We start from the raw sequence: 15,791 nt of genomic DNA, 5'->3' as shown, positions 1-15,791 counted from the left end.
AAAATTATATATCTATAAAAATTATAGATAAAAGTTATATATCTATAAAAATTATAGCTAAAACATAGATAAAATCCCTAAACCAATGAAAAACAAATATATATAAAACCATCATTATTGTAAACAAGCTGTAGGCTGTGCTCCTGCTTCTCGCCAACCCCGCCTACAATTGTGATGTCCCATGACTGACAGGTGGATTTCCCTACCCACCTGTCAAAATGCCAACATCAGAAGCTGCAAGGAGGAGCATGGAAAGACTTGCAGCGCCTGCCACAAGCTGATCCTTTCAAAGTTTTGCAATCACCTCCCCAATTCTCGTTTGCACCCCCAATGTTCTTTACACACAAGGGTAGAACAACTAGAAGTCCTGGTTCCTGTACTTGAGGTAGTTTTTTACCCCAACCAGTGGGAAGTTTTGGGAACTGAATGCCCCCTGGGTTCTTTTCAAACAAGAACTGATCCAGGGAAGCAGACTTAAGTTTCCTTCCTCTGACACAACACACAAGTGGCTTGTTATGGAGTATTTTATTATGCTGAGATGCATTGTATTTTGAGCTGGGATAATAAAATTCCTCCCAAACCTTCTATGCCAGGTTTTTGCTTGTTTCTGTTGAAGAAGGTTAAATCTGTAGACCATATATTTTTCTTACTTGTTTCATTTATACCAGTCACAGGGAACTTGTGGCTCTCCAAACTTTGTTAGACTCCAACTTCCATCATCCCCAAATAGCGTGTCTAGCAGACAGGGATGATGGGAACTAGAGTCCAGCGACTTTTGGAGGGCCACAAGTTCCCCATCCCGATTCCCACCTTTGTGTTTCTGCAGAGCTCAGAGCAACATACATAGGGGTTTCCAGACAATCTCACATCCAGACACTGGTCAGACCAAGACTTGCTTAGCTTAAGCAAGATGGCTGCATCACGGGCTTTCAGACCATAGACTGAGTCTCCTCCCAGGAGTTTGTGTACAGGTTATCAGGCTGCAATCCGATGCACATTTACCTTGGAGTAAGTTCCATTAAAGACACTGGGACTTACTTCTGCCTAGACATATATAGTATGAAGTGTTACAGTGCAATCCGAGTCATTACTGACATACATCAGTGGTTGTATTCTGCACATTAGCCCTACCTGTCTTTTCACTCCACCTTGCTCTTTCTTTAGGTACCCCAACTGTGGAGCTATGAATTTCCCAGAAAAACGTTTCTTCAGCCAACCTGCCCTCTTAGTCTTCCTGTCCATCTTTGGTCTCCTGTCCCTCTCTACCTTCGTGCACCTGTACGACAAGATGCCATACCAGTGGTGGAGGGTCAACCTCAAGAAAGCATCCAGTTTCCCATGGATAGGACATCCTTCTTTCCTCAGCACTCCCTCCAATTCTTCCAGCTTGCTCTGTAACACTACCCATAATTCATGCAGTTCATCCTCTAAGATCATAAATAGTGGTATATGGACGGTGAACTCCATTGGCCGCTTGGGAAACCAGATGGGGCAATATGCCACCCTCTATGCTTTAGCCAAGATCAATGGGCATCAAGCATACATCCTTCCTGCCACGCACCAGTACCTATCTCCAATATTCCAGATCACCCTGCCTATGATCCATGCTGAAGTGGCTAAGAAGATCCACTGGAAGAACTTCCAATTGCATAATTGGATGTCAGAGGATTATAATCACATCCAAGGCAAATATGTCCAGCTAACAGGCTTCCCTTGGTCTTATACCTTTTATCACCACATCCGCCAAGAGATACTCCAGGAGTTCTCCTTCCATGACCACATAAAAGAAGAGGCCAATCAATACCTTCAGGAGCTGAGAGGGAAACGCCAAGAGGTGACATATGTTGGAGTACATGTCCGGAGAGGGGATTATGTCAGAATAATCCCCCCAAGGAAAGCTGTGTTGGCTGACAGAGGCTATCTGGAGAAAGCCATGAACTACTTCAGAAAGAAGTACCTCAATCCCATCTTTGTGGTGGCCAGCAATGGGATGGAGTGGTGCAAGCAAAACATTAATGCCTCCAAGGGGGATGTTTACTTTGCTGGGGATGGACGAGAGTCATCTCCTGTAAAGGATTTTGCTCTCCTTGCACACTGCAACCACACAATAATGACCTTGGGCTCTTTTGGTATCTGGGCTAGCTACCTAGCTGGTGGGGAGACTGTTTACTTGGCCAACCATACTCTCCCAGACTCTCCCATGCTGAGGATCTTCAAGGCCTCAGCTGTGTACTTGCCTGAATGGATTGGGATCCCAGCAGACCTTTCCCCTCTGCTATCCAAGCAACCTGCTGAAGTCCAGAAGCCATAAGTTTGAGCTGATAGTTGCTGATTCATGCACATGTGTGAAAATGGTCACCAACACTCGTGATAGAGCGCTGAAATAATCAGTCAACTAGGACTGAATTTATCCTCTTTCACAGATAACAGATGCAACCTTGCAGGTAGTTTAGAGGTATATAGTGATGGTCAAAAATGGTTGTTACCCACTGAATTGGTAGATTTTTCTATATGTCAACCAAATCAAAGATTGAGTCCTCCGGTTATAGAATTCAGTGATATTCTTGTTCTAAAGTCTAGGAAAGGGTGCTTGGTGTCTATGTATAAGTTTTGCTGGATGGGAAATTTAAATTTTAAGCTCTCCATAACTCCTGAATAATCTAATATGGCTTCCATAATCCAAAATGGTCACCACCATAATTATTTTCAAAGCTATGGGAACCACACCTGCTCCCCCTCCATAATGCTGGGAAAGTTATTCATGCCTAATCGGACATTGTTGGAAGGGCTTATCTGGGATCTGATCCCACAAAGCATGTGTGTTGAAGTTCTTGGCAGATTCGCTCCAGGTCATTCAGGTTGGTTGGTCCATCGCTTATGGACTGCAATTTTCAAAGAGCGCCACAGATTCTCAATGGGATTGAGATCAGGACTTTGACTGGGCCACTGTAGGACATTAACCTTTTTGTTCCTGACCTACTCCAATGTTGCTTTGGCCTTGTGCTTGGGATCATTGTCCTGCTGAAAAGTGAATTTCCTCCCAAGTTTCAGCTTTTTAGTGGATTGAAGCAGGTTCTCTTGCAGTGTTTCCCTGTATTTGGCTCCATCCATTCGTCCTTCAGTTTTAACAAGATGCCCAGTTCCTGCTGATGAGAAGCATCCCATAGCATGAGGCTGCCACTGCCATACTTACTGTAGGGATGGTGTGTCTTGAGGCATGGGCAGTGTTAGGTTTACACCACACATAGTGCTTTGAAGTTTTGGCCAAAAAACTCTATCTTGGTCTCATCTGACCACAAAACCTTTTCCCACATCGCAGCTTTCTCATGCTTTCTGGAAAACGTGAGTCATGCTTTCAGATGGTACTTTTTGAGTAACGGCTTCTTTCTTGCCACCCTCCCCATATAGGCCAGTGTTATGCAGAGCTCGATATGGTTGATGGTAATGCACCATTACTTCACTCCCAGACACTGAACTCTTTAGCTCCTTCAAAGTGATTGTTGCCTCTCTGTGGCTTCTCTCACAAGTCTCCTTCTTGTTCAAGCGCTGAATTATGAGGGACCACCTTTTCTTGGCAGTGCCTGGGTGGTGTGATGCAGCTTCCACTTCCTGATTATTGATCCAACTGTGTTCACTGGGATATCCAAACACTTGGATATTATTTTGTACCCTTTTCCTAATCTATGCATTTGTATTACATTATCTCTCACTTCTGCAGAATGTTTTTTTGGTCTTCATTTTCCTTCAGATCCACAGCCTGACCAATGATCCTTCAACAGTGGGGTTTTTATCCTGACAATGTGACAGCAACTTTCACAGGTGGAGGCCAATGGTAAGGTAACTGTGTCCTCGATAGGACAATTTCTTTCATCTGTGTAAACTGGGAGCTTCCACAGCACAGGGGTTGAATACTTATGCAAGCAACGTGTTTCAGTTTTTTATGTTTCTTACAAACATTTCCCACCATAAAACCAATGTCAGCTTACAGTGATTGATTTTGAGTTTCAATGTTTCAAAATAAAATATCATACTGAACTAGACATACACACACATGCTTATTAAGAAACCCTAGTAAAGAACACTAGGAACTGTAGTTCTATAAGTGCGGATACTGGGCCTAACATGATACCAGATCTGCTCTAGATGTTCCTGCATCCCCTCCCACCAAATGCTGTCACCGTCTTCAGCTCACTTGCACTTGGTCCCTACGGAAGCCATATTTCCTTAGCACAGAGTCACTATCCCACTTTTTTTTAAAAAAGGATTGCATTGAGCAATAGCATGGAGAAATAATGTCACAATTTTCTGGTTCTGTTTTAGCTTTAAGGCTATACTGAAGAGTGGGCAGGGCAGGGCTGCAGATACAAGCCCTGCTCCCAATGTCTTTGTGAAAAAGTGCAACAGGAGTCCCTGACCTCTTCCTTTTGCATGAGGAAGGTCTTCAAGGGGCTTCTAGTCATGTTTGTTTGAACCCAAGCGGATCCCTTCCACATGATCAGGGACTGATAAAGCAGGGTCTCCGACTGTGTGGAGGATTCTACTTGTATTCAAGCAAACGTGAGCAAAAACTTCATGCAGGCCTTCCTTGTGCAACATGAGAAAGGTGGGGGAATGAGCTGGAGGGGTAGGGATAGGGGAGAAATTTGGTTCGGTTCATATTTAAAGGTGAACATACTGAATCCACACTTTCTGAAACAATATGCAAACTGAAACACAGTCATCCTCAACAGTGATCTGTGGGTTTTTTTAAAAAAAAAATCCTCATGAAAATTCTCCACCATTTTAGTGCGAATTTCTCCAAATAAACACATTTTTGTACACAGTTTTGACAAAGGTACACATTTTTGCAAGCCATTTCTCATCATTTCATGCCTTTTTGCATATTATTTTCACTCATGTATTCATTTTTATGCATGCTTTCCCCAAATATATGCATTTTTGTATATTTGTTTAGTTGGCAAACTGCATCCCAAAATTCTAATAAATGAAAATTTCGAAGGATGGCTGTGTTTCAGTTCTCATATAGTTTCTGAAATTGTGAATTTAATAAATTCTGCTTGAAATGCTAACTGAATCAAAATCCTCACCCGTCCCTAACTATAGTGCAGCTGGGGCCATAGTTTCTAGCTGAATATTCTCATATAAACACTTTTGGCTCACCACTGGTTTGCATGCACAAGGAAAGAAAAAAAAATAGAATGCAAGCTACAAAGAAAACTCCCATCAAGTGAAGTGCAAGCTGGTTGATATGTCATGTAGGAGCATGAGCTCAGGAAGAAAACCTTTAGGTTGGGAGAGATGGGAGCAGAGAACTAAGGGAAAGAAAATGTAACAGGTGCAGATATCTGTCTCAGTATAAAAATTATTTCCATAAACAAACAAAAATAAATAAGTAGAACTGACAATTCTTTCTATTGCAGAAAAATTCACCTGTCAAAATTTCTACCTGTCCTGCAGTTTGAAAGGAACAGGTCCTCTAAGATAGCCACAGGGCTGGTCCAAGACATTTTGCTGCCTGAGGTGATCCACAAGATGGCACCCTCCTCACATGTCACATACAGAATCCGACCAGACCAGTAGGCGAACCTTTCTACTGGAGATGAGAAAACATTCTCCATTGAACCAGAGGGTGCCAGGCTAGCTTAAGGAGCAAAGAGCAGGTTAGCTTAGAGGACTGCAGTGGAATGGTGGGGCTTCTGCTGTTGCCACAACCAGCATCTGCTGCCTGAGGTACCTGCCTCAGGCTGCCTTATAGTAGGTAGTAGGGCCGACTCTGGAAGGCAAATGTATAAAGTGTGAAGGGTAGCCCCAGGGTATCACAGAGCCCTTCAGCAGCCCAAGTAAACATCATATGAGGAAACTTCCATTTATATTCCTTTAAGTGATAAGAGCCCCTTACCTCAAGTGCCCCAAAGCACAATGATGTCTCTCTCAAGTCTTTGGCTTCATTCCCACCATATATTTAAAGAACATACTGGGAGCTGTAGTTTGTTAAGGGTGTTGGTAAATGAGGAGTAAACTACAGTTCCCAGGATTCTTTAGTGTGTGTACACAGTTGAAAACTCTGGCCTTCGTTCACTTAGGGAACCCCCCCCCCAGTCCTCTTCTAGGTATACGATGAGGAATAGGAAAGAATTGCTCCCTCCGTAGAAATTGGGACACCACTTCTCTGCTCCCCAAGTTGATCACCAGTCAATTATGTAAGCCAAATTACAATTATTTAAAACTCCTTTTGTATTAGGAGTTGTAGCAGTAATGAGGAAGAAGTAGCAGGAAGTTGTAAGTTAAGATAACCTAAAACAGGCATGCCACACTATCTGGGGTTGGTGGTGAATCTTGAGAAGACTGTGCCAAAGGGATGGCTACCACAGGGTTGAATTCAACAAAGTCCTACTCAGAGTAGGGTCAGAGTATACCCATTAACTTCAGTGGGTTTACTCTGAGTAGGACTAGTGTTGAATACCACCCATAACTAGTTTCTATCCTGCTTCAAGGAGTGAATGGACATAGAAATGGCCTAAAACTGGCTGAAGAGACATGAGAAACTATGACTCGAGGTTTGTTTGTTAAATGTATATCCCGCCCTTCATCCCAGAAGGAAGCCTGGGCAGCAAACACTTGAAAAGCACTTTAAAACATATTAAAATAAAACATCTTAAAAACATCTTAAAAATAAAACATCTTAAAAACATCTTAAAAAGCAGTTCCAGTACAGACACAGACTGGGATAAGATCTCTACTTAAAAGGCTTGTTGAAAGAGGAAGGTCTTCAGTAGGCACCAAAAAGATAACAGAGATGGTGACTGTCTATAAAGAGGAGGGAATTCCAAAGTGTTGGTGCCACCCAAACTCTGGCTGCTGTGTACAATCCATACATTTAAGACACATTTCCCTGCCCCCACAAGAATCCTGAGAACTGCAGTTTACCCCTCACAGAACTACAATTACTAGCACCATTAACAAACTACGGTTCCCAGGATTCTTTGCAGGGAGGGGATGTGTTTTAAATGTATGGTGTGAATGCAGCCAGGGAGTACAGAATCGAGGAAAGTCTCTGTGTAAATGTCTTCATTAGTGTCAAACTGGGAAGGACAACAGTTGGCTTTGTAAACTTCATATTTAAAGGCTTCTGTTTCCTACCTGTTCGAGCAAACTCTCTTAGGTGTTACTCAGTTGTGCAAACATTATTACATGGTCAAATAGCTGACTGGGTACAGCTTCAATGGGTAGAGACTTCCCAGCCCACACACCAGTTCTCTTGCTTTGTAAGAAAATGCAGTTATCCCCTCCTCCCTGAGCTGCCATTTTGGTGATTCTCTCATTTTCCTTTCAGCACTGAAATCCCCAACTAGTAGCAACTGGATTGCCCCAACCTACAGATTCTTCTCACAGTTACCTCTTTAAGGATTCCTTGAGTCAGGATAAATTGCCAAAGGGACTCACGTCTCCTAGATCTTTCATAGAGCTGGAAGGCAATCTTCCCCCAAAGTTCTCTGAGCAGGAGCTACCAGACTCTAAATCCAGTAGGGGACATTGGTCAACCCACACCACACATTTAAAGCAAACAACTGATAAACCACACAACTGCCAAACTATACCAAATATTGAAAACAAAACACAAATGAGTTCAGGGCCACATCCAGTTAGGGGCTATAGTTTGCAACTAAAGACAATTCCCAGGATTCTTTGGGGAAACCCATGACTGTTTTGCTTATCTAACCATTTCTACCCAGAAATAAGTCCGACTGAATTCCATGGGGCTTACTCCCAGGTAAGTAGGTCTAGGATTGCAGTCCTAGCCTATAAAGAGTGATCTGCATCAGTACTGCTACATAAATTAGTGCTTGGCTGAAGTATTCCACACAACTTTTCTTCAGCACATGGGAGAGAACAAAAACCCTTCCCAGAGATTGTATTAATCTTCAAGGGAGAGGGCAAAAGTAGCAGCACGTTTGAAGGGGAAGATTTGCACCTTGACAGGGTGGCCTGGAAGTAAGGCACTGCTCTATGAGGGCAGCCATCTTTCTTTCCCCTAAGAATGCCCCAGGGAATGGTACCTCTGCCCTCACATAGTGCCAGCCTGGTACCCTGCAGACGCTTTGCACTATAACTCCCACTGGCCCCAGCCAGCGTACCCTCTTCTTCCGCCTGGCAACCAAGAGGTCTTCTGTATCTTTAAAGGGGGAAGGGAGAATTCTACCTTGTGGTTTTTCTCATTACAGGGTTGCAAGAACTTGGCTGACTTTCTCTTCTCCTAAAGATACAGGATCAGTCTCAGGCCATGAACCCGGCAACCCTAGTCTTAAGTCATGGCTAATGATTTGCATTGACTTCAATGGGACCTAAATAGAATGAACTTAGCCTGCAGTCTTATATACCCTTAACTGGGAGCAAGTCCCATTGAACTCTATAGGACTTACTTCTGAGTAAACATCCGTAGAACTGTGTTGTTAATTTCTATCCAATCTAATGTGTGTCCTGGAGAAAGGGTGCCCTGGGTATCAGTTAACTGGGATCCTTCATAGGCTGGGACCTGCTTTTCTTCTCCTTGTTAATCATGAACATTTTGCTCATGGAAGCACTTTACATCGGGGTAAAGAACCTGCGGCTTTTCAGAAGTTCTTGGACTCCAACTCCCATTAGCCTCTGCCAGCATGGCCAATGGACAGGGGTGATGAGATTTGCAGTCCAGCAACAGTTTCCCCACCCCTGCTCTACATAATTCAGGTCAAACTAAGACTAGGAAACAAAGATATACCAAGCTGGGACACCATATTTGTTACTCTGGGGAATGATGAGTCAGAACCCTAACCTATGACAAATAACTCCACATAATTGCTAAACTCTGAAGAGATGAAATCCCCTGATGATGTTCTGTAGCTGCAGTGGTATCTGCCTCCATGATACTCTTTCACTTCACTGATGTTCAATGTGGCCATGTCTGCAGATGGTTTCACAGACCAAGGTTTGATCTTATATGTAGACTTATTATGAAGGTAGAACCTCTGGATTGGTCTGTGGATTGGCCCTTTGACCCAGCACTGAAAAGTGACATTGCTTCCCAGGTAAATCATCTTTCTAGGGATAAAGGTAATATTTGGCTTTAGTAGATCAGGATCTGTCAGAAGAATGAAGTCAGCTTAGAATACTGAAATAAAGATGAATACATGAAAGCACATGCCATTGAATGTAGCCAGTTGTTATAGGGATAGAGTTAGGGTCAATGAATGAATGAATGAATCTTTATTTTTACCCCGCCCTTTTTCCAAAACTGGAACTCAGGGTGGCTTACAAATAAAAACTACAAATAGGTAAAAAAACATACAAAAATATACAATTAAAATAGAATTAAACTATTCGTGACATTAAAACCATGAAGCATACACTTAAGATACTAAGACAATTTAAAACATTAAGAATAGGACCATAGAACAATACAACAGACCTTATGAGGCCCTATCAAGGTCAAGGTCAGGGTTGGCAATAGTAGTTGATTGCAGGCGAAAGTGGCTGTGCTATACAATGGCACAGGGGTCGCCAATCTTTTTTGGGTGAGTGGGCACATTTGGAATTTTGAGAAAGTGCCATGGATGCCAATCATAACATGGCTGTTGTGGGGTGTGGCATAAAACAAAATGGCCACCACATGTAAAATAGCTGGAAAATAGATAGGATCACAAAATGGTGCAGGCATGCCTCTGTTTTGTCTCCCCCTCCCCATCAATGATAAAAAGTCACCTGCATCAGCTACTGCTACACTCACAGAGAAACTCTTTGCACTTCTTCTCTGTCCTGAACAGAGTGTCTAATTCTGGCATCCAATAAAATGTGGGCCTGTTTAAGGATGTGTGTTCAATGAAGAAAAGGTGAGCCAGGAAGAGCAAACAATCTCTTGTGCATTGCAGGGTTGTTTTTTTAGGGGATATTTACTGACACATTTTGCGAACACCATTGGAGGTACTGGTGGGCACACTAGCACCCACAGGCATTGCGTTGGTAACCCCTGTGAAAGTGAGTCACACTCCATCTTAAATCCAGATATTTGAACCTGAATGTACAGTATATGCAGCTCTGGATGATATGCAGCTCCATTAGCTGAGTGTGCCCAGCACAAAACCCTGAACATGTTTGTCTATCATTTGTCAGATGTTATCCACTCTGAAGGAGACACTGTGCCTGCAAATTGTATCCCATTCTGTCATTTTAAAAATTTCTCCACATTATAGTGAGTGCTGGAGGACTTGGATTCAGATTTAGATCCTAAGTGCTTCAGACTGATGTCGGCAGTTTTCAGAAGTGTCAAATCAGGGTCCAAACTGAGGGCTTGTCCACATTGGAGTCTCTGATGTGCTCTCTTATAATCTGCAGGAAAGATCTCCCGTGATCAGATATCTGCTGACTCACGGAGGTAGTCATTTCAAATACAAACATTCACCAACCCGAATCCATGCTGCTGGGGTTAAGCACTAAGCATAGATTTGGTTGCTGCTATAGAAAATAGATGATAAATCTGTGGTTCTGTACTAAAAGGAAGATAAATAACCCATTGAAAGAACTCAAAGGCCAGTCCACTTTTAGGATCCTTGTTCTCACTCTATTGCTGCCTACTAAAGATGTGCTAGAATTCTACCCAATTCAGATTTGGTACCAAATTATCCATTAATTTGCTTATTCTCAATAGCTGAGGATCGGATTTGAATGTAGTGAACTTCCACAGCTATTTTTGAAAATTAAAAAAGCCTCTAAAATATTGTTTTAAAGATAGATATTTTCTTTAAAAATATATTTCCTTTAAAAATATTGATGTTAATATTGATATTTTTTCCAAGCGGAAAAAAAACGGATCAGTAAAAGCAGTGGCTAGCTGATAAAGAACAAACTCGAGTCGATGCCAGCCTGACAGGTCGACAGAATGCTGTCGAACCAGCATGGACCAAAGGATTCCATCTCTAGATGCCTACTATTCAGGGAGACTAGGAATGGGCAAACTGACAAGTTTGGTTTCTCTCTGTTTCTCATATATGCATCTTTATGCCTACTTTACCCTAGCATATGCAATTTTGTACACATGACTTAACTGGAGAACAGCATTGCAAATTTCAGAGAAGTGTGAATTTCAAAGGATGGCTGCTTTCACTTCGTATGTTGTTTTGGAAAGTGTAGATTGGTTAGGTTTGCCTTTAAATGTGAACTCAGCTGAAATTCTCCTCCATCCCTAATGGAGACAAAATAGCCAAACAAGATGCCTTTTGACATCATCCTCTTCTGTTCATAGTGTTAGCAAATAGACACAACAGTCTGCTCTTCACAGGGCCAGTTCTAAAGGGCGGCTAGGTTGGGCACTGGCCCGAGGGCCCCAGAGCTACAGGAGCCCCTGAGGGGCCCCTGAGGGGCCCTCCACTCCCCTTCCGTGATCTGCACCCCCCAGGCCCCCACTTACCTGTCAGCCGGCTTTTTAGCATTGCCCTTAATGAAGATGGCAGCCACAGCTTCCCTAAGGTACTGAAGCCGCTGCCGCCATCTTAGTTGATGGCAGAGATGTGTATGTGTAGCATGCACATGTGCCATCAACAAAGATGGCGGCGGAGGCTTCATTCCCCTTAGGGAAGCCATGGCCGCCATCTTCATTAAGGGCAATGGTAAAGACTAGACAGGTAGGGGGGCTGTGGGGACTGCGGGGGGAGCCGCACGCACATGCGCACACCCACCCACCCACCGGGGGCACAGGGCAAGATGATGCCCAAGGGCCCCCGCATGCCTGGAGCCGGCCCTGGCTCTTGCTTTTCTGAATGGTGAGGAGCAAGTCACACAGTAGTAGAAACTCAAAACCACAACTGCCCTAGTGATGCAGTGTAACAAATCAGCTAGTTATGATGATCTTTTATCATTTGGCAGGACTAGTTGTTCTTCGATAAAAATTGAATGCATAAATTCAACTTTTAAAAAATGTTTTTTTTTCAGTAAAGGATGGAGAATTTCCCAGATGTTGATAATCAGTTACTGGATTCTACACATTTTCCTGAAACTGTTGATGTGCCATTTGCTATTCCATCAGAAATTGGTTTATGGATTTATGTAAGCCAGTTGACTAATCCATGGAGCCAGTGACTTGATAACATGAATATGTCTGAAGCCCAATCAGAGTTATGAGTACATAAAGAGGCCAGGGCATCCCTCATTGGAGAGGGGAAGGGGCCCCACAGCCGGTACCTTGCTTGAGGCTCCCCCAAACCTGGTACTGGCACTCCAGAAATACGGATTCACCTATCGCTAATTCTGGTGATCCAACTGAGGTGCAATTGGGATGGGAGTGTCACTGTGTTGTTATGGGGGAAGCCTCAAGTGCCACTGTAACCTCCCACCATCTTGTTTTAGTTGGCTCAGTCTTGTGGGTGGGGTTAAGCAGGAGCAAACCCCGCCCATGGGGGAAAAAGAAGAGCCAGTGTGGAGCAGAAAGATGGTCCTGGGTGTGGCTGCCAGAAAAGCTGCTATTTAATTGGTCTTTAACCCCTTGATTAAGGTACATATGTAGATCTATATTGTACAGAAGTGGGAAGGGCATGGGGAATATAGTATATGTATTCTTTAATCATAGGGCCTTGTTGAACCTATATACTTTTTTTGCCTAAGTGAAACTTTAGTTGTTCAGAGCAACAGGACAGAGTGATCATCTCCTTAAAACTGAAGAAAAGAACTTTCAGTTGACTGCAAAGATATTTGCCACACACAAAAAAAGACTCGTGGACAATAATCTTTGAAGTATTTGGGAGCTGAGAATCATATAAAATTGTGTTATATTTAATGTTATATTTCCTTCTGTAAATGAAAAAAAAACTTCACAAGTTATTCATTGAATCTTTGCAAATGCGTTTCTTTTGGCCCTTAAGAACCTGCAAGGGATTACACTAAGTCTCCTGGTATTGCCAAGAACTACACACAGGTCTCATGCCATGTGCTACACTGAAGCATTTTTGTTGTGATTTGGTCAAATAGAAGAATTGCCTTAATGGATTCGTTTGGCCTTCTCCAATCTGGTGCCCCTCCAGCTGTTTTGGACCGCAACTCCCATCAACTCTAGCCAGTTGATGACGGATTAGCCAAAGGACCTGCTTAATCCAGCATTCTCTCTATCCAGCAGTGGCTGACCAGGACTCTCCTATGCATGTTGACTCAGAAATAAGACCTACTGTGTTCAGATTACAGCCTTATCTGACAGTGTGCCATTTCCTCTAGATATTTTTCTGAAAGGCCTCCCAAGCATAGCAACCGCTGCTGCTGCTGCTTCCATCTTTTCAACCTCCCTTTATCCTGTCCACAAAAAGAAACTGGTGTCAGTAGCTAGAGATGTGGAAGGAATTTGGTTTGGTTCACCCTAATTCAAACTTTCCAAAACAATATGCGAACCGGAACACAGATGGTCTTTGAAAGTCATCTTCTACACATTTTGCAATGTGGTTCTCCACTGCCACGCTGCCCAAGCCCCTATAACTGTGCTGCTGGAATGCCACGGCACTCAAACTTCTGCCTGTCTGAGCATTTCACCGCCAAACTGGCACCTTGTCAGCCTGGCCATGGAGCTGCACCAGCAGTTTGGCTGGGCAGAGTCCCAATTGCTGCCAGCATCAGCTAACCAGGAGATGGAGCACCAGATTAGGCAGCAGCTGCCCATAGTGTAAGGAAAGTTCACATGGGGAGAGGCCTTATATAGGCCCCTCCCAAGTCTCGCGGGCTGAGTCTCACCAGATGTAGCAGTACCTGCAGGGAGCAGCAACTGCTGACAGTATAGGAAGCAGCTGGGGGTGTTTGTCGCAGGTAGAAAAATGGTTTGATCCAGCCCTGCCTGTCCCTCATTCTGCTTTTGACTGCTCTCCAGAGCCTATGCAGAAGGACATGGATTCCTATGTGATTCTCCTCCTGCTTTATGATCACAGACTCTGGTCTCTAGCATGTGTCCTCCCTCGGGATGGACAAAATCTGTCAATCTTGGTTTCTCTCAGTTTCTCATTTTTTCTAACCTTAAATTCACTTTCCCACATTTCCATAGAAATTTGTGATTTTAAAAAAATCCTCATAAAACTTCATCAGTATTTTTGCATGACTTTCTCCTAAACCACACATTTTTGAATTCAGTATTGACACATACAAACATTTTTTGCAAGCAATCTCCCCTGGTAGAATGCATTTTGGCATGTTATTTTCACAGGCGTATGCATTTTTATACACACTTTCCCCTACTATATGCATTTTCGTACACATTGTTTATTTAGAAAACTGCATTGCAAAATTCAGAGAAGTGTGAGTTTTATTATTATTAATAATTAATAAATTAATTAATTAAATTTATATCCTGCCTTTCCTTCCAGTAGGAGCCCAGTGCAGCAATTTCCAAAACAAATTCTAAGAGAATTGTGTTTTGGTTCATGTATTGGTTTGAGAAAGGCAAATTAGGTCGTTTCTCATTAAAATGTAAAACAAAATCAAATTTCTCCTCCATCCCTAGTTCTGCCCTGACTTTTCTGCCTCCCCTCCATCTGAGCACACATCATAGGGTCAGGGCCACTCTCCCAGATTCCCCTTGTCCATTCTCACTCAGGAAGACTGAGGGCTTATCCACACAGAAGCCTAACTTCGTATTAAAGACGCTGCTTTTACCAGCGTAATAGATTTTCAAGGTCCACACTTCTTGCTCAATGGTAGCTTCCAATTCGCTGTTTTCCATTCACAGAAGTAGGATGCAAGTAGGATCCTCTGGGAAGGATTAGTGTTGCTGTATTTTACATGTTTACTCCCTCCGCTAATTTTCCTGGTAAGCACCTGCATCCCTCCCGGGGCCGGTTCTAAAGGGCGGCCAAGTGGGGCACTGGCCCGAGGGCCCCTGGAGCTACGCTCCCCTTCTGCAATGCACGTGTGTGCGTGCCATCAACCAAGATGGCGGCAGAGGCTTCAGCCCCTTAGGGAAACCTTGGCCGCCATCTTAATCGATTGCAATCCTGCGCACACACTTAGCGCAGCAACAAAAAAACAGCAGAGAGAAAGGTAGGTGAAGCGGGGGGGGTGGGCAGCTCAGAAGCTCCTGTCCTGCCATCTGTGGCTGCTGCTGCGGATCACAATAGGGGAACGGAGGCGCTTGGGGCAGGCTTGTGCCCAAAGGTCCGGCATGCCTGGGGCTGGCCCTGATCCCTCCCTCAAAATACTGACACTCCACAGAAATGAAGCCCTCTCAGCCTGCTGAGCTCCATCCATGAAGCAAATCTCTATCCTCCTTACACACTTACTATAATATTCTACCATCTCCCTGTTACTCTTACTTGACCTCTCAGCGGCTTTTAATATCATTGACCATGGTATACTTCTGGGCCGACTTGGTGAGATGGGTATTGGAGGCACTGTTTTATAGTGGTTCCGATCCTATCTCCAGGGTCATTTTCAGAGTATAGCATTGGGTGATTGTCTTTTGGCTCCCTGGCAGTTGTGCTAGGGGGTGGGGCAGGGTACCATCTTGTCCCCCATGCTGTTTAACATCTATATGAAGCCCTTGGGAATGGTCATCAGGAGATTTGGGGTGAGGTGTCAGCAGTATGCAGCTCTATTTCTTTGTAACATCTGAATCAGGAGAGGCCATGCAAGCCCTGGACCGCTGCCTGGACTTGGTGGTGGGCTGTATGAGGGCCAATAAACTGAGTCTGAATCCTAGCAAGATGGAGGCGCTGTGGGTTGATGGTTCCCAAGTTCGGATAATTGGTCAGTTGCCTGCTTTGGATGGGGTCATACTCTCTTGAAAGAGCAGGTTC

The 15,791-nt window shown here is 43.7% G+C and overlaps 1 protein-coding gene across 1 annotated transcript; it reads left to right on the top strand.

Annotated features, from left to right (window-relative positions):
- Nucleotides 1–1,183: 1,183 nt before the first annotated feature.
- Nucleotides 1,184–2,311, top strand: LOC133367517 (galactoside alpha-(1,2)-fucosyltransferase 2-like). Its single transcript, XM_061591609.1, has one exon. The coding sequence runs from the start codon at nt 1,184–1,186 to the stop codon at nt 2,309–2,311; it is 1,128 nt and encodes a 375-aa protein (XP_061447593.1).
- Nucleotides 2,312–15,791: the final 13,480 nt, after the last annotated feature.

Source organism: Rhineura floridana, chromosome 11 (genome assembly GCF_030035675.1).
Source record: "Rhineura floridana isolate rRhiFlo1 chromosome 11, rRhiFlo1.hap2, whole genome shotgun sequence".
Lineage (NCBI taxonomy): Eukaryota > Metazoa > Chordata > Lepidosauria > Squamata > Rhineuridae > Rhineura > Rhineura floridana.
The sequence above is the reverse complement of the archived record's forward strand: the minus strand, read 5'-3'. Positions and strand labels throughout refer to the sequence as shown.